Source organism: Saccopteryx leptura, chromosome 12 (assembly GCF_036850995.1).
Source record: "Saccopteryx leptura isolate mSacLep1 chromosome 12, mSacLep1_pri_phased_curated, whole genome shotgun sequence".
NCBI classification, from domain to species: domain Eukaryota; kingdom Metazoa; phylum Chordata; class Mammalia; order Chiroptera; family Emballonuridae; genus Saccopteryx; species Saccopteryx leptura.
Window position 1 is genome coordinate 8,917,806 of NC_089514.1, and position 19,866 is coordinate 8,937,671.

At 47.5% G+C, this 19,866-nt stretch overlaps 1 protein-coding gene across 2 annotated transcripts in view; it reads right to left on the reverse strand.

Annotated features, from left to right (window-relative positions):
- The window catches only part of BMPER (BMP binding endothelial regulator), a 239,872-nt gene that overhangs the window by 63,773 nt on the left and 156,233 nt on the right, over nt 1-19,866 (reverse strand). The window contains exons 12-13 of one of the 2 annotated variants that reach the window (XM_066353769.1): nt 14,637-14,966; nt 7,558-7,894 (exon numbers count right to left, since the gene is read on the reverse strand). In XM_066353769.1, the coding sequence (XP_066209866.1) occupies nt 7,558-7,894; nt 14,637-14,966 (667 nt within the window). The remainder of the gene's footprint in view (nt 1-7,557; nt 7,895-14,636; nt 14,967-19,866) is intronic. The other variant, XM_066353770.1, reaches the window with a different exon arrangement.

The window sequence follows — 19,866 nt, forward strand, 5'->3', positions numbered from 1 at the left end:
GATTTTAACCTGTACGCTTTCCCTGGAATAAAGTGTCACCATGAGTGTGGCAGTGTTCAGTGCATTCTGTGAGCCCTTCCAGACAGTCACCGACCCTGATGGTGACTTTGGGAACACTTCCAAACGGGTGACATCCAACGTGAGTTTTTAACTTTTGAGTGGGCTAACTGTACGGCTGACCTAAACTCTCCTCAAAGGTAACCCTACCTGTTAAAATAGGTACAGTTTGTTTTGTTTCTTTTTTTTTAAAAGATGGTGTTTGTTTTCTATATTAAGAAAAAAAAATCAAACATGGGAGGATTTGGGGCTTGGGTGAAACACTACCCCAAGTGTCCTCACACCTTTCCGAGTCTACTCATATCTACATTCTGCTTTAGCCCGGGAAATCAGACTAACTCGGCGGGGCCCTTCTGAGCTGACACCCAGGACTCCAGACGGCAATAAAAGGCCTTCCTATCGGGTCACTTTGGTGGATCAAACAGAGAAGAATCTACCTGCTATTGAGGTGAAGAAGACTGAGTGGAAGGTTCAAGGGCAACCCCAGAAAGGCTCTAGCTACGCCCCGCAGAAGGTGCAGGGCAGTGGGCAGTGAGAAAGCAGAGGGAGAGTGACCCCTCAGTGAGAGCACCGAGCGGATCCGGGGCGGCCAGTCAGCTGGCCGGGGTGGGGTCAGCCTGCTGGAGGCCAGTGCTTCCTGCACGAGAGAAGCCTAAGTGGAGGTCCTGAACTCCACGTCAGGAGAGCAGCGCAGGAACGGCGACGGGTCAGAATACTGCATAAGAAGATGGCAAGGTCAAATACGAGCCGAGGGACAGAACAGGAACCGGGGTGCCCAAGGGGCTTGGAAGGGAGTTGTGAGTGGGCGGAGGCAAAGGCTCAGATGTGGCGACCGCCGCCAGTCACAGCGGTAGACTTGTGCGCAGCAAGAAGCACTGACAGTTCTCAGAGCATCCGAGGTGGCCAGGGGCTCCGCTCGCTCTACTGGTTATTTCTCAGAAAGGACGGAGAGGTGCGCACGTCTGACTCTAAGCGTAAAACTGGGCGTGGGGAAAAAGGTGGAAGAGGGACTTGGAACAGGGGATAGCAAAATATTTATACACAGTGGATCAGAGAAGATGAAGGAGAGACAGAGGCTAGAAATGGAGATTTTTTTTTTTTGTATTTTTTGTATTTTTCTGAAGCTGGAAACGGGGAGAGACAGTCAGACAGACTCCTGCATGCACCCGACCGGGATCCACCCGGCACGCCCACCAGGGGCGACGCTCTGCCCACCAGGGGGCGATGCTCTGCCCCTCCGGAGCGTCGCTCTGCCGCGACCAGAGCCACTCTAGCGCCTGGGGCAGAGGCCAGGAGCCATCCCCAGCGCCCGGGCCATCTTTGCTCCAATGGAGCCTCGCTGCGGGAGGGGAAGAGAAAGACAGAGAAAAATGGAGATTTTTTTAAAAAAGAGAAAAACATTTCCTGAGAGCCAGCCTTCCAGGGTGATGCTGGGTAAAATACAAAAGGGTAGAAAAGAAATTCCCTGTGTCCCATGGAACCTACAATCCAATGCCGGAGAGAGACAGGGGCGATAGAGAAGAATGCACATGCTGATAACAGTAAGCATCATCAGCATATCAGACACTCAAGGAAGAACTTTCACAGAGGCTTAGGAAGAAACCTGAGTTGTACCTGCTGCTTAAATCAACGTAGAAAAGGAGAGAGTCTCGTGCAGGGGAATGTCACAGACCCAGAGACATAAACGTGCCTTGCGTATTTGGATACAGCGACAGCAGAAGCATAGGGCAGAGGAAGTGTAGAGAGAGACAGAGGGAGAGAGAGAGAGAGCACTAATGAGTAAAGAAAATATTTTGAGATTTAAGCTTGGACGTGTAGGCTCAAGTCGAATAGGTGATACAACTGAGGTGTCTACTGCCACCTGGTGACAGCATACCTTAATTACAGATTCAGGGTGACCACTCACCCTAAAAGCTGTGTCTGCCCAAGGAAAGAATAAAAAAGAAGGCCTACAACGTCACACATGAAAACAAACATCTCATTTGATTTAAGGCCCTAGAGATCTAATGGCAACTTGGGACAAGCATTCAAAGATATAAACAGAAATGTCCCAAGTATGTTCTTCTTGGAAGCAAGGGAAAATTAACTTAGTTTTAATTATAGAATAGCAGTTATCGTTATAGAATTTTCTTACACACACACACACACACACACACACACACACACACACACACACACACACACACTGTCTGGACTCCTTGCCTGCACCTCTCCATTTGCTATATAATAAGTGACTGGTTTCCTTTAAGGGAAACACCAAGTGGGTCATCCACGAAGTCCTTGCTCTCCCCCTGGATGAAAGCCACCAGCAAGCCGTGCGGGGACGCCAGTACCTCCAGCAGGCTGTGCTCCGGGGTCCCAGGGTCTCCGGCAGCACCTCGCGCTCCCCCCACCCCCAGCACCTCGCAGGAAGGACGCAGCTGCAAGCCCTCGTCACCCCTTCAATTCCTTACAGCTGCGAGAAACCCTGCAGGGAAGAGAAGAACGTGTCCTGGACGGGGAATCCCCAGACGCAGTCCGTCCGGAGCCCAGCGAGGGAACAGCGCTCCAGTGACTCCGCCCCGCCATTCAGGGCCCTGGCGGGACAGCGGTCCCGACCTGACTGTGGTCTGCACGAGCCTGGGCTTCATGGCAGCCCGCGTTCATTTCTCGGACTTCTCTGCCATCGGGGCCTGCCCCGACCTAAGAGTCCTGTGTGGCTGGCAAGTGACACTTAACGTGCAACGATTTCATCTAAGATTTGGGTCTGAGTCAGGAGCGCAAGCTCAGGGCTGGCGTGTTATACACCAGCCCCAAATCTCGGAGGTCTTCTCTTTCTCTGGCACATTGCACAGAGCCCAGCCACGTCCTCGCTGCCCATTGCTGGACCGGTCAGGGTGGCCTGAGTCAGCAGTGGAGAGTAAACTTGACATTGGCTGTTGAAATCTCAAGGGGGCCATTGTGGTGGGGGTCTTCCCACCTCCCGGAGTTCCCCGTTGGCATGGGAGACACAAATAAAGAAGACGACATGAGGCCAGGAAAGGGGTAAAAATAGGAGATGAGAGAAGAGACAGGAACAGGCACTCAACACTTGCCCCTCGGGGGAGCCTGCGCTCCAATCCAAATACAATTCCAATGACTTCACGTTGATGTTTCCACGCTACGCTCCTTCTCTATCTATTGGAATTCGCTCCATAACACATCAGTGAAGGGTAGCACAAAAAATTATTAAAGAGGATTGTCTAATTTAAGGGCAAGTCGCTTAGCCACTCTGGGACTTTACAGATGTTATCAAGGTAACCAGTTAAAATTTTAACATGATTCATAATTAAGTAATTTTGTACCCAGACATATTCAATTAGTTAATTACAGTGAGTTATGCTGATCACAAAGACTTGAGTCAAATATTGCACTTTTGTGCCAAATGAGGCCATGATGGGCGAAATGGATTTGTAAAGGGAAGAAAATAAGGGGGAGAGGGAGATTGGCTAATATGTAGTCATTTCTGATTCATTTACAAAGCTTTTCAAGTTTTTAGACGACGGAGAGTTTACTATTAAAAATACTGAACTGGGTAAAAGACCAAAATAAAGTGAGAGTGCTAAATCCTAGCCCTCTCGAAAGCGAAGTCTAATTCGCAGAAATGAGAATTGTTTTGACCTTATAAGAAGAACTGTCTCATATTTATAACAGAACTGGCCCCGTGGAATGTGTCAGCAAACCCAAAAGAGTTAGGGCAGGGGTCCCCAAACTAGGGCCCGCGGGCCACATGCGGCCCCCTGAGGCCATTTATCCGGCCCCCACCGCACTTCCGGAAGGGGCACCTCTTTCATTGGTGGTCAGTGAGAGGAGCATAGTTCCCATTGAAATACTGGTCAGTTTGTTGATTTAAATTTACTTGTTCTTTATTTTAAATGTTATATTTGTTCCCGTTTTGTTTTTTTACTTTAAAATAAGATATGTGCAGTGTGCATAGGGATTTGTTCATAGTTTTTTTTTTTATAGTCCAGCCCTCCAATGGTCTGAGGGACAGTGAACTGGCCCCCTGTGTAAAAGTTTGGGGACCCCTGAGTTAGGGTGTCCTCTGAGAATATCTTCTTTACTGCCCTTCCTTCTCGATGTTACACAGTCATGCTCGGACTGGCTGCATTGGTATGTTACGAGATTTTATTCTTTGTCCTTAAAGGAAAATACAGACAGTTCTTTGGAGGATGAGGGGAAAGTGAAAGGAATGAACGTCAGACACAGTTTATTGTGTATGACTGTCGATGACATCAAGGCAAATCTGTTCCGTAAGGACTCATACAAGAGGTCACAGCCAAGGTCATGGCTGGGATTTCCCGTTCTCTTTGCAAAGGTGTGGGACATCATGTGATTGCTATATTTTCTTCTTTCTTCTTTTCAGCATTACGTAAATGTTGTACCTTGAACACATACTATTCTTAGGAAACAATGCAGTCTTCACTGAGTGTCACGAGAGAGAGATGGGTCGTTTTTAAATTGTTCCACGGACTCATGGGTGAGACTCTATCTAACCAGTTCTCCATGATGAGAGAGGAAAAGACATCAAAACCCAGGATGCTAAGTGGCTGAGCCAGGGGCCAGGTTCTCCATGGAAAGGAAGGGTCACAGGACAACGACACAGGGTGCCAGGACTTCCCATCCACATGTGACAATATGGCACCCCCACTGCCCTCGGAGCCTCGGAGGAGCAATCTCCCCGACCAGGCAGGGACTGGCACACCTATCTGGCAAGCCAAGAAGCTGACACTCAGCTAGCGACCAGGGCCACACAGCTAGACGGTGGCAGAGCTGCGACGAGGTCTAGCATCACCCAACAGTCTCCGTCTGTGCCTTCCTAAAGCATCCCAAGATCGGGTCTCTCCTGGCGCTCCAGAGAACCCAACTGCCTTTCCATGCGGACCCCGTGCGTTTTCCTTCTTTGCTGCACGTATGCTTGGAGGAAAAGAAGAAGAAACCCAGGGTCTACCAGGCTCTGGGACCCTCACTTGAAGACGCACGAAGATGCCTCTCTTGGTTGAGGAGTGAGATCCTCAGCCGGGCATGTGTCAGGCAGGACTGTCCGGCTCTACCCCCGTGAGACCTGTTTTCAACACGCTCCTGCCCCTTCCAGGATCGACTGGCCGACGGTGGAAAGGTGCCCGGCCACTACACCACGCGTGGTAGAGCACGAGCTCCCCTCCCGCCTCACCCCACCCTCCGATCTCAATGCACAGTTACCCCAAGAGTGTTCTGGGAAGCACCCAAACTAGATGCAGGAGGCCCCTTACTCAAACTGGCGCCCCCTACTGTGCTGCGGGGGCTGCTGCAGCCACTTCCAAAGGCAGAAGGCGAGCAGGTGCTCCCCACCTCGCACTTCCAACCCCCCTCTGTTCACGTCAAAGCTGTTCCTCACGCCGTCTGCCAAGGTGCTCATCACGGTCCCGTTTGTCATTCAGGGACCGTGATAAAAAAATAAATCACCAAAGGGGAAAGAATAGAAATTTGCAGGAAAAAATAAAATAAAATAAAATAAAATATAAAATAAATAAAATAAAATAGGACTGATCTTGGCAGGCCTGCTTTGCAATTTTTGTTTTCAACACGTTCCTTGGAGGTGGGGTAGAGATGAAGAGTGGGGACTGCCGGGAGAAGCACGGCCTTTCTGTTCCACTTCAGACAGACAAGGGCCCCAGCTCAACTCTGCAACTGGGGCGGGGCAGCTTCCGAAAGAGGTCTTGCCCTTGTTAGGCATTCAATTCCCAGGAGAAATGCGGGCCGCCAACAACCGCAAGGCCCAGGCTGCGGGTGGGCACTGGGTCAAGAACAGGCACGTAGGTTTACAAACCCACTGAACCCGCAGGACCGCTCTCCCAGGTCCCTGCTTTCACTGTCCCCGCTTCACAGGTCGGAGAACGAAGGGGTCGGAGCTGCGCTGGCTGTCCAAGGCTGTGGCGCTGGGCCGGGCTTTGCGCCCTGGCCGACCGCGACCTTCCCAGTCGCTATGCTCTGCTGCTTCTCATCAGACCTTCGAGTGACGGGCATTAGACTCCCCATAAAACCGGCATCGCCCGTCCAGCTGCCTACCTCATTCCAAAGCCTGACGTTAAGACCTTTCCATTTCAACAGACAAGAGGTGGGGGTCAGTTTCGGGGGCGGCACAGGGAGGAGAAAGAAGGGGGAACCCAGAGGATTCAAATTAGAACAGGAAAACGGGTGGAAAGAGCTAAACGGGTGTGTTAGAGCCAAATGGTTTGGCAGACGCAGCCATGTTCGGGGACTTGTGATGACAGGGACAGCCCTTTCTCCACCCCGCTTTAAGTCGCCTTTATATAACTTTATCTTTTATGTCCAAAGATCAAATAAGAAAAGGAAAGCTCACATTTAATGAGAACTAGGGAAATAAACTGGTGGTAATTAAAGAGTAAAAATAGCTTCTCTGTGGCTTCAGACCACAGGCGTTTTGCTCATTTTAAGAGGCACAGGCAAATCACTTCAGGCCTTTTAGGCTGTGTTTGTCTCCAGTTTCCTCCCACACCCGTGGTGGTTAACGTTATAGACAGTTGTAGCTCTTCAACCTGTGGAACTGTGTAGTAGTGAGTGGATGTACAATCAGGTCAAGCTCGTTGACTCACAAACCCAACCTTGCATCGCGGAAGTCAAGTCTGAGTATTCCTTTGCAACTAACTAGTTGCTTGGTGTGGAAGGGGGTGAACGAGAATTAGAAAAAGTCATGGAACCTTCTCTCCTCCGCCCTCAAGCTCTGACTCCACGCCCCCCTGACTCCAGACACGAAATCTCATAGTTGGCCCAGACCCAAGGAATTATCACTTCACTGCCTTGTTCCACGTGCAGATCTGTTCTGGTCTAGACGATGAGGCAGACCGGAACCTTCCCCAGACTCAGAATAACCAAGTTCACTCAAACACCCACAGGCAGCCAGGGTGATCTGAGCCTCCCATCTCTGCCTTATTCCACTGTGGAATTGGGAAGTACTTATTGATCTTTGAGTCAGGCTAACACCTGGCAAAATCTTGTCACCAGCTTCCCAAGGACTCTGTAGACATTCAGAAATAGAATCACCTATAGGGTACTGCTCTGAAATACTCCGTGAGATTTTCCAATTTGGGATACAATGTGGGATCAACTCAAGACGAGACCAGTTGCCGAACGGAAAGAGATAGGAGTGTTTACCTATACTTTGGAAGCCCTTCTTTTCTATACCAAGAGATCTGATAGACCCTATTTTTTTTTTAATTTTTTTATTTATTCATTTTTAGAGAGGAGAGAGAGACCGAGAGAGAGGAGAGAAAGACAGAGAGAGAGAAGGGGGGAGGAGCCGGAAGCATCAACTCCCATATGTGCCTTGGCCAGGCAAGCCCAGGGTTTCGAACCAGCGACCTCAGCATTTCCAGGTCGATGCTTTATCCACTGCGCCACCACAGGTGATAGACCCTATTTTAACATCAAGTCTATCCTTGGTCTGTAACCTAATCCCAACCCCCAAAACCTTGTACTTACCGGTAGAAAGTAGCATAGTCCACTGTTGAGTGGCAGGTCTGAAACTCCCAGGATTTGAGCTTCTGGCACTCTCGATGGGCTCGGAGCTTGACCTTGACTGTCCCTTGACACAGCTCAGGCACTGGTTTTCTCCGGGGTCTGTTGCAGAACTCATTGGACTCCACCCTCCAGGACTCAGCAAAGTCATCCACATCAAATTTAAAGTTTCCATCTCCACCAATTAAGTCATCGCGCTTATGTCCATTATAGTTGCCGCAGAGACCACAGAGTTTGCCCTTGAGATGGGGGGCAGCCATGACTTCTACAAAACTGTCTCCATCCCAGGATATTTCCAAACCTAGAGTAGAAGGAGAAGAAGAGGGAATCAACCACTCCTGAATCCACCAATAATTCCCACATCCTTATATAGCACGTATGACTATTCTCCAACAGGGAACACTAAGGGTCTGTCCAAATTCTTGGTTACCTTTTATTCTTGCCCTATTAAATGTGTGAAATTACATGAATCACTGTTAAAACTTAGAATTTTTTAAATGTATAAAGTTTTCCCTAATGACATCTTGTGTATCCTGGTTTGCCTTATAGATAACTACTCAATGACCATGTTATTTGCCCTTTTTGAGAGCAATTGTGTTGGTCCAAACCATGAATATACTTATCCAGTAATTAATCTAATGCAAAGATGACAGTTTTTAAAATAATTTTTCTTTATCCCAAAACCCCCATATGATTACACCAAACACCAAATGAAAAATTTTAAATTACTTAAAGCAATAAATATACAGCTTCTGAATACATCCTATTCAAAGGACAATACTCATATAAATGAAAATGGTGTCACGTTGGAGGCATTGGAGGCTACCAGGCCACGGGCAAAAATTCCCCCTGCGTTGAATAGAATTATCAGGACAGAACAGTCTTCTTTACCATGGAAACAATCTTCACTCCAGAAGGTAGAGGACATAGGCCCTTCCTGGTTTGCTGAACTGACTATCCCAAACATTGAATGGTTTTTCTGAGAGTATTCATATTTCTCCAGAAACACTTGCCCAAGGCTTCTAAGAGTCACTCCAGCCAATGAGCCCATTGTAAGGTGGACTGTCTGTGTCACACAGAACATCCCTATTATACTGTCACAGGTAGGACAGCCACAGGCTACCCTGTCACAACACAGATCAGTCTGAATAGAAGGTCAAGAAGACATGTCCTCAAACCCATCTTGTGTGAGGAGACGCTATCTATGAGAGAAAGAAAGACCTTGCCTGAACTGTGGTGGCGCAGCAGATAAAGTGTTGACCAGGAACACAAGGTCGCTGGTTCGAAACCCTGGGCTTGCCCGGTTAAGCCTCATGTGAGAAGCAACTACTATGAGTTGATGCTTTTTGCTCTTCCCCCTTTCTCTCTCTCTCTCTCTCTCTCTCCTTTCTAAAATCAATAAATAAAATTCTAAAAAAAGAGAAAGGAAAGGCCTTAATGAAAAGCCTTAAGGGGTTCAATTCAAAGTCAATATCAAGCTCTTCTAGTCAAAGAGTTTGTCTTTGTTGCAAACATGTTAGAAGTGTGTCTTACGACTCTCCTGCTAACACCTGGCGGTGCCTGCGCCCCCAGCGAGTGGATGAACTTGGGACCACTGAATGCCACAGAGCCACCCGGGCCTGGACACCAAGTGCAACAGGTCAAGGTGCCTTTCTGCCCTGCGACTTCTCCTTATTCCCTGCCACTGTCCCCAAAGTGTGACAACCCCCACAGAAAAGCAGCTCTTTCTAGTAGAAAAAAAAAAAAGTTTTCCTGTGTGTGTTTTTTCATCTTACTCTCTTAGGTTTTTGACAAAAACTAGCCTTTCCTTTTGCCAGTTCTGAGCCTCTGGAAAGAACAACATGGATTCTTCTCCTGGAAGACTCTGCCTTTCTTCTTAAAGTACCAAAGGAGGCGAGGCAGGGGGACGAATGTTCAGAGGACGCTCAGACATTGGGGGGGAAGGTAGTGATGGGAAAGGAGGGGGGAGGGGCAGGGCGGAGGAAGGGAACGGATCTCGCTTGGATATGAAATTGGCACACGGCACCATCGGAGTGATGTAAGATCAGTAAGAAACGCCCAGGAGTAAGATTCTAAAGCCAATATTGCCTAAGGTTGGGCACGGTCCAAGCGGAGAGAAGGCTGGCCAAGTCGCCTTTCTGTGTGCAGGCCACACAACTGCCACAGGAAAGAGTTACAGATCTGCTTCAGGGAGAGTTACTGGTAGAATACAGCAGGGGTCTAAAACTGGATTTCTCAAGAAATAAACAGAAAGGCCCATATGGAAATCACTGTATGGTAAATTAAAGGAAGAGACACATTCTTAGTTCAAGGCAAACGGTAAGAGCAGCTTTCTTGGTCGAGATAAAAAGCTGGGTTCAGAAAAGCAATTAAATAGCATTGGGTAAAGACTTCAGAAAGATGGTGGGGAGAAAGTTTCTCTTGGGAGTCATCTGATATAGAGAAGACAATGATAGGACGAGGTGATTAGAGCAAGGACGCATTGCTGCGATAGGCACATTCTGGGCTGACCTCCCATGCGGATCTCTGAGAAGACAGTGTCGACTCCGACAACCACAACTATCATGTAAAATGATTTATATTTCTTCCTGCCTCACCATCGAACAGAGTATCTGGCACGTAGCATATACTTACAAATGAACTACCCTGTAAATTGATACATCATGCAAAGCCAAGGAAATTGTGAGTTTCATGCTAGTTAAGACACTGAAATAACAATTTTGGAAAAAGACAGAAAACTATAGTATGTTTTGTAATGCGCTCTCTAAGGTGTATGAAAATCTTGACCTTACAAGCCTGTGGCCAGGCTGCTGCCCAGTGAGAAATGGGGGGGTCTATTTCATCCACACTCTTAACTTTTACAGCACAATTCCAAAGATTTTTCTGTGCTGCAAAATTTTCCAAACTACAAATCTCCTTCCTAGACTGCAGGCAAATACTATTCTTCTGAGTGCCACGATGGTTGAGAATTTCAATCCAAAGAAGCTCCAGTATCATCACTAACAATGATATAATACATTTGAGACTCTGGACGACTGAGTCTCTGGGAACTGTAGCAAGGCGGTCCTTGTGTTCTCTCTCTGCCGTGGACCAGTGGTCCACTGCACGCCTGGGGAGAAGCAGGTCAACCTCTTCTTAGTAAACTCTTCTTAAAACTCTTGACGTCTCACTCATAAAACATGGTCCCCAAAGTAAGAGAATAGTTTGTAATTCACTCTGTTTTCCTCCTCTTTTCTTTGTTACTATAATATTATCTTAAAGGAATTCTCCTGGATCAATGCTAGGGTTCATATTTTAGAGGGATAACTTATTCAACAGATGCCTTTGTCTATTGCTGTATCATATACATACGTTTACAGGATTATTATTATTTTTTTTTCCCTCTACATGAGTAAAATTAATGAGAAGTAGGTTACAGTGGTGATAAGCAACAACAACAGAAAGTTGTAACGGAAGCAATTGCTCTCCCAAAGATACTCTCAATAGGCATCCTATGAGATAAAAGCATCATGGCAATTGGGCTGGGTTAGTCCCTTCTGCAGCTGGGATGAGCTTCCCAGTTCCCTGTCTGGGAAATCGGGTAGAAAGAACTTGCAGAGTCGGAGGCAAAAGTGGATGCCCGTGTCCGTGTCCGTGTCCGATCTGCGATGAGCCGCGGCCATGTTCCTCCCGTGGCAGGAAGGGCCTTCCAGGGACCCCTTCTCTCAGTGAGGGTTTGCTCACTAGTTCTTCACCCTTCCGACGTGGGACCTGGCTCCAGACCACTCGTTTGGGGGGTCTTCTTAGGGGAGGGAAGGGGAGACTTGTGATTTTATTTGGTGGTTGTTTTTGTTTGCTCTGCTCTGTTTTCTTTATGGTTTGTTTTTGTTGCTTTTGTTGCTGTCCACTCACAGGAGAGAGGCGATGCAAGGTCGGTAGGCATACCACAGAGATGCTTACAAATGGGTGCTTTCGTTGTTGTTCCGAGTTTACATCAAAGGGGGAAAAATAGTACGTATTTTCCAGGTTCATCCAGTGTAGAACTCTTGATGAACCTGATAAAAAAGTAAAGTGAAAAGCCACGCTCGCACGTGTCAGTGCCTTCCAGGTGGGTCTGGTGCGCCTCCCTCTGGGGAGCTGATGAAGTGAACAGATGGCGGACAGGAAATATTCTTAAATGATTCACCAAGTGCGGAGACGAGGGTGGGCGTGTGACAGGTATGGGCAGGGCTTTCTCTAGCTACTGAGCTTTGTGGGTGCCCTCTGTGCTACCCAGGCACTATGCCTAATTCCACCCAAGTGACAGGCCACCTGTGCTCCCTGCAGCTGATTCCGTGGTGAAGTGACGTTCCTAAACCACCGGGTTAAGTCCCTCCTCCCCATTCCGAACCGCCAGCCGCTGGCTTGATATAAGCTGGTTTTCTGAAGAAAGCACCCTTTGGTCATATGAGTTTATGCAATTAAAAAAAAAAAAAAAAAAACTATGGAAGAAGAACCCTCAAAAGATATTTTAAATAGTTAAGCAAGGGTGATTAAAAAGAAAATATCCCTGAGGGGTGGCACTCACTGAGGTGGGTAGACCAGGGCGGAAAAGACTATTGTCTGGAAAGGCAATGGTTCCATTCAAAGGAAAATGGCAAAGCAAGTTCAATGCCTGGCGGAACGCAGTTCTTCCCTAGGAAGCAGAAAGCCCACAGTGCTTCAGGGCTACAAGAAACTGTTCAGCTGAGTAGTAAGGGAGCCACATTAATCACCTGAATCATCATAAGAGGGATGGAAAAAAAACAAACAAAGCTGGAAAACTAAGTTCAAGGCCCTGAAGAGCTAAATTCACTCGTCTCGCAGTGGAGCGTGGGCTGTATTAATTACTACTTTCTTAGCAGCCTCGTCCTTCTGCTCACTTGAAGAACGCGGACTCCTTACACAGAGAACACTTCTCCTGTTAAGGTATCACTAGCTGTGGGAGCAACAGAATGGAACCTCCTTGACTGTCAGCCATCTCCAAGCATCCACGGTCCCTTTGAGAACGGGGTGGCGGCTGAGTAATAATTTCCACGTCGGTAGAATCCACTGTGTTCAGCTGGCTCACTAACAGACAGGCAAGGTCCTTCTCGTTAGTGCCGTTTAATAATGTGTCATCTCGTGCACATTTCACAAGGAGCCACAGGCTGTTGCCTCCTTTGAGGGAGTGAAGCAGAGGGCCCACAGGCTGTTGCCTCCTTTAAGGGAGTGAAGCGGAGAAGCCTACAGGCTGTTGCCTCCTTTGAGGGAGTGAAGCAGAGGGCCCACAGGCTGTTGCCTCCTTTGAGGGAGTGAAGCGGAGGGCCCCACAGGCTGTTGCCTCCTTTGAGGGAGTGAAGCGGAGGGCCCCACAGGCTGTTGCCTCCTTTGAGGGAGTGAAGCGGAGGGCCCCACAGGCTGTTGCCTCCTTTGAGGGAGTGAAGCGGAGGGCCCCACAGGCTGTTGCCTCCTTTGAGGGAGTGAAGCGGAGGGCCCACAGGCTGTTGCCTCCTTTGAGGGAGTGAAGCGGAGGGCCCACAGGCTGTTGCCTCCTTTGAGGGAGTGAAGCGGAGGGCCTGGATCGGCAGAGCAGCCTGTCATTGGAAGAGGACGACAGGTGTCTCCATTTTCGGAGCAGGACCCATCTCACTCAAGTTGAATGAGCAGAGCTCTTCACATCTGCCACGCTCCACGTCAGGAACGGGGGTCCTTCCCCCTGCACAGAACGCGGCCTTCCATTCATAGTTCACACTTGCTCCCTGAAACCATCTTAGACTCTGAAGAAAAGCTCCCCGGGCTTCTCCTTGGCCGCCTGCCCTGTTTAACTAAGCTGGCACGCCACGGGCTAAATCAATTTATCAGATATAGACCTGGCTTGAATTGAAACAATTCACAGGGTCCTGGAGGTGGAGTAGAGAACAAACAGTCTCTATAACCCCTCAAAAGTGTCTGCTCTATCTATCAAATGTTTCCCTTTGGACCCAGATTCTCTAAAGGAACTCGGACTCAATGGAGGCTTTTGTGTTCAGTTCACCAAAGCAAAAAGCAAGAAATATGCTGATTTTCTCAAGTATCACGCCGCAAGAAACAGCACAGGCCAGGAAATCATGTAGTCCAATATCCAATTAACAAACAGCATGGACTAACCAAAGGCAGCAAGAAAGGCACCATGCAGGGTGTAGCAAACTGCGGACATGAGCTGAACCCCTGCGTTGGGATTGAAACTGGAGCGGTGAGTTCTGCTGCTAAGATGCCTCTCTCAGGTAGCACCTCGCAAGACAGAAACTTGCATCTCACCGAACCCTTAGGAGTAACCTAACAACCTGTGAGGAACTTGGCTGCCAGGGGGTGTACCTGCCCCCCAGTGGGAATACCGAGTCCAGGGGGCATCAGGCAACATGGGCTGTTGAGGAAAGGCGTCAGGGGTCAGCTCCACACGCCCAGAGCCATGCCCAAGGAGAGCAGCTCTCTGACCAAGCATCCCAAGTGCTCTCTAGCGGAAGCCAGTGGTTCCAGCCATCAGCTCAGCGAGCAGGGCCAAGAATGGACCAGGCTTCTGGTCGCAGAGTCGGGTGTGGGGCACTCACATCCGCACACCCACGCACGCTTGTGGTTTACTGCGGAGGATCCGCCCTTCTGGAAAGGGAAATACTTCCACAGATGTGGAACTAACTGCACATCACTGGCTGAGTTGGGAGGCACTGGCTGCTCCAAGCCGGCCACCAGTGGCCTAAAATTAGCAACAAAGCACGAGAAAGAGGTTATTGGGAGAGCACGATGCCTATTTTTGGAATGAGGACAGGAAGGCACGGGACGTCCGCCCCATTGCAAGACTATTGGGTCTGGCGCGGGGTTGCAAGGCAGAGGGTGTGCAGACTTCTCCAGCTATTCAGGGCATCTTCACGGTCTCCCTTCCAAGGTGACGAAGCAATCAATGCCTGCCTGCAGCTGGGAAATTTCTCTGCCTGCTGGATTCCGCCCTGCGGGGGAGGAGCGGTGGCGGAGGAGCCGCGGTTCTGCGCCCCCAGGTGGGACAGGACACCCCCGTGCCTCCGGAAGCCCACCTGCTTTGGTCGTCACTTTCAGGAGGTAGCCGTCCAGGTCGATGTGGAAGTGCGGCGCCTGCCAGGGCAGCGCGATGCGCGAGCCGTTCCAGCGCACGGTCAGGTGCTGCTGGAGGCTGACGGTGCCGGCGCCCAGCACCAGGTCCACGGACTTGGTCCAGGAGAAGGCGCGGGTCCTGCGCGCGTCGTTCTTCACCAGCACCTGAAAGGGCGAGGCAGGGGAGGAGCAGTCTTTCGTCAAAACGTACTGACACGTCCCCTGAAAGTTAAATGTCCGTCCGTCAAAAGTGTTGTAGTGGGGATCTCCGAACACCGTGCAAACGCCGGGCTCTGCGGGTGAGTGAGAGACAAAAGCAGGGTCACTAAGCGAGCGGAGGATTTACGGGGAAACCGGGGACCCCTGCAGTACACTTGGAAGGGGCACCCGCCAGGTAAGAGGGCCTTACAGAGATGCACCAGAGCAAAACCGACATGCAAAAAAAACAAAACAAAACGTTGGTTGGTTGGTGGTTTTAAATATCTGTGCCCAACCTGGTAAGACATGCAAAATTTCCAGTACTTTCGTCCTTAAAGTTATTTATCACACTTCTGAATTTTTAAAGCATCTCTATTTTGGAGCCCTGATATTACTTCTGTGGTCTTAATGTAAGGGGTGGAGAAATGGAACCAAGGTCATTTTGTAAACAGAACTGGCCTAACTCCGTAACCCATATAAACAAGAACGAAAGGTCAATAAGAGGCAGCGATCTAAATGACAATACGACAAAACAGGGTGTTATTTCCGTTTTACTATTTCAAAAAATGTGGAAACATGGTATTCTACATGTTTACCCGTGGTTTTCAACAAAAGTATTATATTCAGCACATATATTTACTAAAGACAAATAAATTGACTTGTCAAGCAGATACACGCTTAATTCCTCTAGGAACCAAGTACTGATAAAGTCAATAGTGTCTTATAGAAATACAAGGTTTTATAGAAACACAAGGTTCTTATATTTTGATATATGCATCAAAAGCTAAAGTTCGATTAAAAAAATAAATTGCAAATAGCATCACTTAATAAATTTAGCAAATTCCAGCACGTTCATCACTTCAAAATACTTCTAACTCAAATACTTATGAGACCCAGGTAGATTTTTACACTATGGGGTTTCTTAAAGATTTTTATAGAAAATTAAATATTATTTTTTTTAAGAAGAAAATTTGGCATTGGTCTATTCTTCATCTAAAGATAGTTTATCTGTGTTCAAGGAGGCATGGACAGCAGGGAATGGGGGATTCATTAAGAGAAATTAGCCCACATGAGGAAAGAACTAGAATAAAACGTGCAATTTCCAATCAACACTAGAACAGGTCAACACTATGAGAATATCATATAAGCAATTGCTCCAAATATCTAAGGGAAGAATTAAGAGTCCAGAGAGAGGGCAGATGTGGTAACAGGTCTGATTGGACCCAATGGGCCCGAATAGAAACATTTGCTTTTCATGTCTAAGTGTTTGGAGGGTAAGGTTGTTTTATGTTGTGGTATATCATGTCATTTCAAACATCAGATTTATGTTACTTCATATAAGTCACATGTATTTGGAATTTGATAGATTATTTGTTTGAAGTTTGTTTTCCTTATCAGTATTTGATAGAGACTGAAAAAGAGAGTCTTGGGGGCGTGGACAGCAGTTTCAATGAACAAATAAAGAATATACAAAAGGCACTATTTGGGGAGGAGGGCGAAGTGGGGAGGAGAGACGAGCGCTGGCAGGTCAGTAGCAATATCTGAATTCACCTTCCATTTCTGTTTCTTTTTTAGACCTTTTCTCAGTGGTTTTCTCCATTTGGCTACAATTTGACTCGGTTTGTTGCTGCACCCTTACCCCACCACCCCCCGCTTTCTGATCCTACATCCTCCCCCCCCAACTAGTGTTCTCACCCATCTAATCACTCATACAGCATTTTTTCAATCCTTTCTCCGTGTGATTACTTGCAAAATGATCTTATCACACATTTCCTTTGCATTCTGATGAACAGAATCTCTCCCTGGCATTAAAAAAAAAATGGTGCTGTCTGATTAAAAGGGAGCAAGGCGGCCCTGGCCGGTTGGCTCAGTGGTAGAGCGTCGGCCTGGCGTACAGAAGTCCCAGGTTCGATTCCCGGCCAGGGCACATAGGAGAAGCGCCCATTTGCTTCTCCACCCCCCACTCCTTCCTCTCTGTCTCTCTCTTCCCCTCCCGCAGCCAAGGCTCCATTGGAGCAAAGATGGCCCGGGCGCTGGGGATGGCTCCTTGGCCTCTGCCCCAGGCGCTAGAGTGGCTCTGGTCGTGGCAGAGCGACGTCCGGAGGGGGCAGAGCATCGCCCCCTGGTGGGCAGAGCGTCGCCCCTGGTGGGCGTGCCGGGTGGATGGATCCCGGTCGGGCGCATGCGGGAGTCTGTCTACCAAAAAAAAAAGGGGGGGGGAGCAAGGCATTTCTTGGGAACTCCCCATGTGACCTCAGGAGAATTACAACTAAGAATTGATACTGCCGCCTGACCTGTGGTGGTGCAGTGGATAAAGCGTCAACCTGGAAACGCTGAGGTTGCCAGTTCAAGACCCTGGGCTTGCCTGGTCAAGGCACATATGGGAGTTGATGCTTCCTGCTCCTCCCCCTTCTCTCTCTCTCTGTCTCTCTGTCTCTCTCCCCTCTCTATAATGAATAAATAAAATCTTAAAAAAAAAGAATTGATACTGCCATGTGCCAGAAAAGGGCATGACCACCCAATGCACCCAATTCAAGAAAAAAGGCTTCTTTCGAGTTCTTAACTTCATATACTCGGCAAGAAAGCTCAGAGCCAGTCAAGGCTCCCCCCCCCCCCCCATCACTGGAGCTTGTAACGGATGGATCTCTGCTTGGAAAGGCTAGGGCCCTCCCGAAGGATTTGAACTTTTCCTGGGGAAGAAATCCTCCATCCGTTCTGAGCAGGCACAGGGGACGCCGACGTCCCTGCCCAGAGTCTGCAATGACATCTCCTGAACCAGGGACACCCACGGCTTCTCCTGGGGTTCTAACAACAGCGACATCAAAACGATCACTGATAAAAACAGGAACGGCAAACATTTCCAGAGCATCCAGGACATGCCCCGTGTTCTCTGTGTCTGCTGATCGTGGATACAGTATATAAAAAAGGACACATGTAGGTTGTCTCCTAACATCAGACAGACAGCTGAGCACCTGGTAGCAAATCTAGACAATGAATCATTATTCAATCGTTGGAAAAAAGTTCGTGAATAACATTCACGATTGAGAAGATGCTCATCACGTGTTAAGTGAAAAATAGGAAACCAAAGTCTATCTTAACTGTCTTAAAATAAATACAGAAACACACACATCGAAATGATAAACAGTGGTTGTTTCCTGGTGGCTGAATCACAAGGGATACTTCTTTCTTTCTTTTATGCTTTTCTGATTTTGTTTTTGTTGTTACGTTTGTTTTTCCAAGAGTCAAAATGTGGGTATTTGGAGATAAGGCCAATTATGTGACAAAGCAAAATCCTCAAGAAAGCAACAGAAAATATACTGTGTAGAGTGGCCCTCGGGGAGCCGGCGCTTACTCATTGCTGGGCAAAGCAACGAGGACGTCCAGGGAGACCAGGCTCGGGAAATCATGTGTGAACGGCGCTGTCAGGAAAGATATTTTTCAAGAGGCTTAACTTGTGGAAGAGAAGGATTTAAAGGTCAGGATGATTTTTCTGTGTAACAGCCATATAGCAGAGGCCAACAAAATTTCATGACTCCAGAGATGCCTGAGAATTATGTGTTGCATTTGGGGACATTTGTGTTATGAGCTCAAATAATGTTGAAACCTTGGCCCTTTCTCCTGGCACCTCAAGGTCCCCATGCCACAGCCTGCAGGGGCAGCGAACGTGTCCACTGAGGAGTGACCGAAACTGAGAACCTCGGGGCTACAGAAATCGGCCTCGCTGAGAAGGAGGGAGGCTAGAGAGACGCTTAGGGGACACAAATGAACATTGTATTCTCATATGATTTTTTTTTTCCAGTGGACGCAATGCAATGAGCTGCCATCTAAGATGTCCAGATGTCTGGTCACACTCTTGTGGAAAGCTTGGAGTGATAGTTGGAGCTAAGTAAACAGACCATTCTACAACTAACCCTGAATATGTGTTAAGTCAGAGGATGGAGAGAGAAATGTGAGTTTATCCTTGGTGGTACTTTTTTCATAGTCCTTTAAGTCAAATCATCAGATGTCAATTTGTATTTTGGTTTGTTTTCAATATATGTATACAAAGGTCTAGGCAAAGAGAAAAAAATATTAGACATATATAAACCCAAATATAAAAAGTGCTGCTTTCTATTTTCCTCTTAGGTTATAGAATTATGGGTAAGTTTTTTTTCTTTCGTGTTTGAATGTATTTACATTATTTCTTACATTTCTATCATTATTTACAGTGACTATGTATACTTTTGGAATAAGAATATTTGCTTTAAAAAATTAAAAATATTGGATTAGGACATGTTGCTTTGATGTTACATTCTTTAATAAGGTTGCTATGAGAATTAAGAGAGTCTGGCTGCTTCTGAAAACAAAATTCCAATGCTTTTCTCTTAACCTCATCAAGTACATTTATTTCTGCCATGGGTATATTTATTCTAATGAAATGCCTTCCTTCTGAGAGCAGTGATTATCCTCAAAACATCCGTCAAAGAAAATTATGGGGAAATTATACAACTCCAAGTTATGAGAAAGGAAATAAGAGAAATTGGGTAGATGCTAAACCCCTTCCCCTAAAACAAAACAAAACAGAAAAGCATAAAGAACAAAAAAAGTATCATTGACGGTCCTGCTATTCAGAAATCGCCAGTATTTACAGTTTGGAGGGTGTGTGCGTTTGTGTGTTTTAACATAGTTAAGATGATCCTGTACATAAAACTTTATTTCCTCTTCACTTAACATGTCACAAGATTTCCCCAGTCATTGAAGTCACTTTGAAAACACAGGAAGCGACTTTCATCCTCTGTCTGTTAGTTCTGCAAAGAGAAAATTTTCTCTAATCCATCATCCCACACACCACGCAGGTCAGCGCCTTTCCAGAGAAGTGTTCTAACCACGAGAAAGTCTACCAAATCAAAGCAAGGCTTTCAACTTTTCTCAACACAAATTGTAGGAAAACAGGCCAGGTTGGACTCTAGGGTCACTGGGTCATGCAGGGGTACCTAAATGGGGAAGAGTTATCAC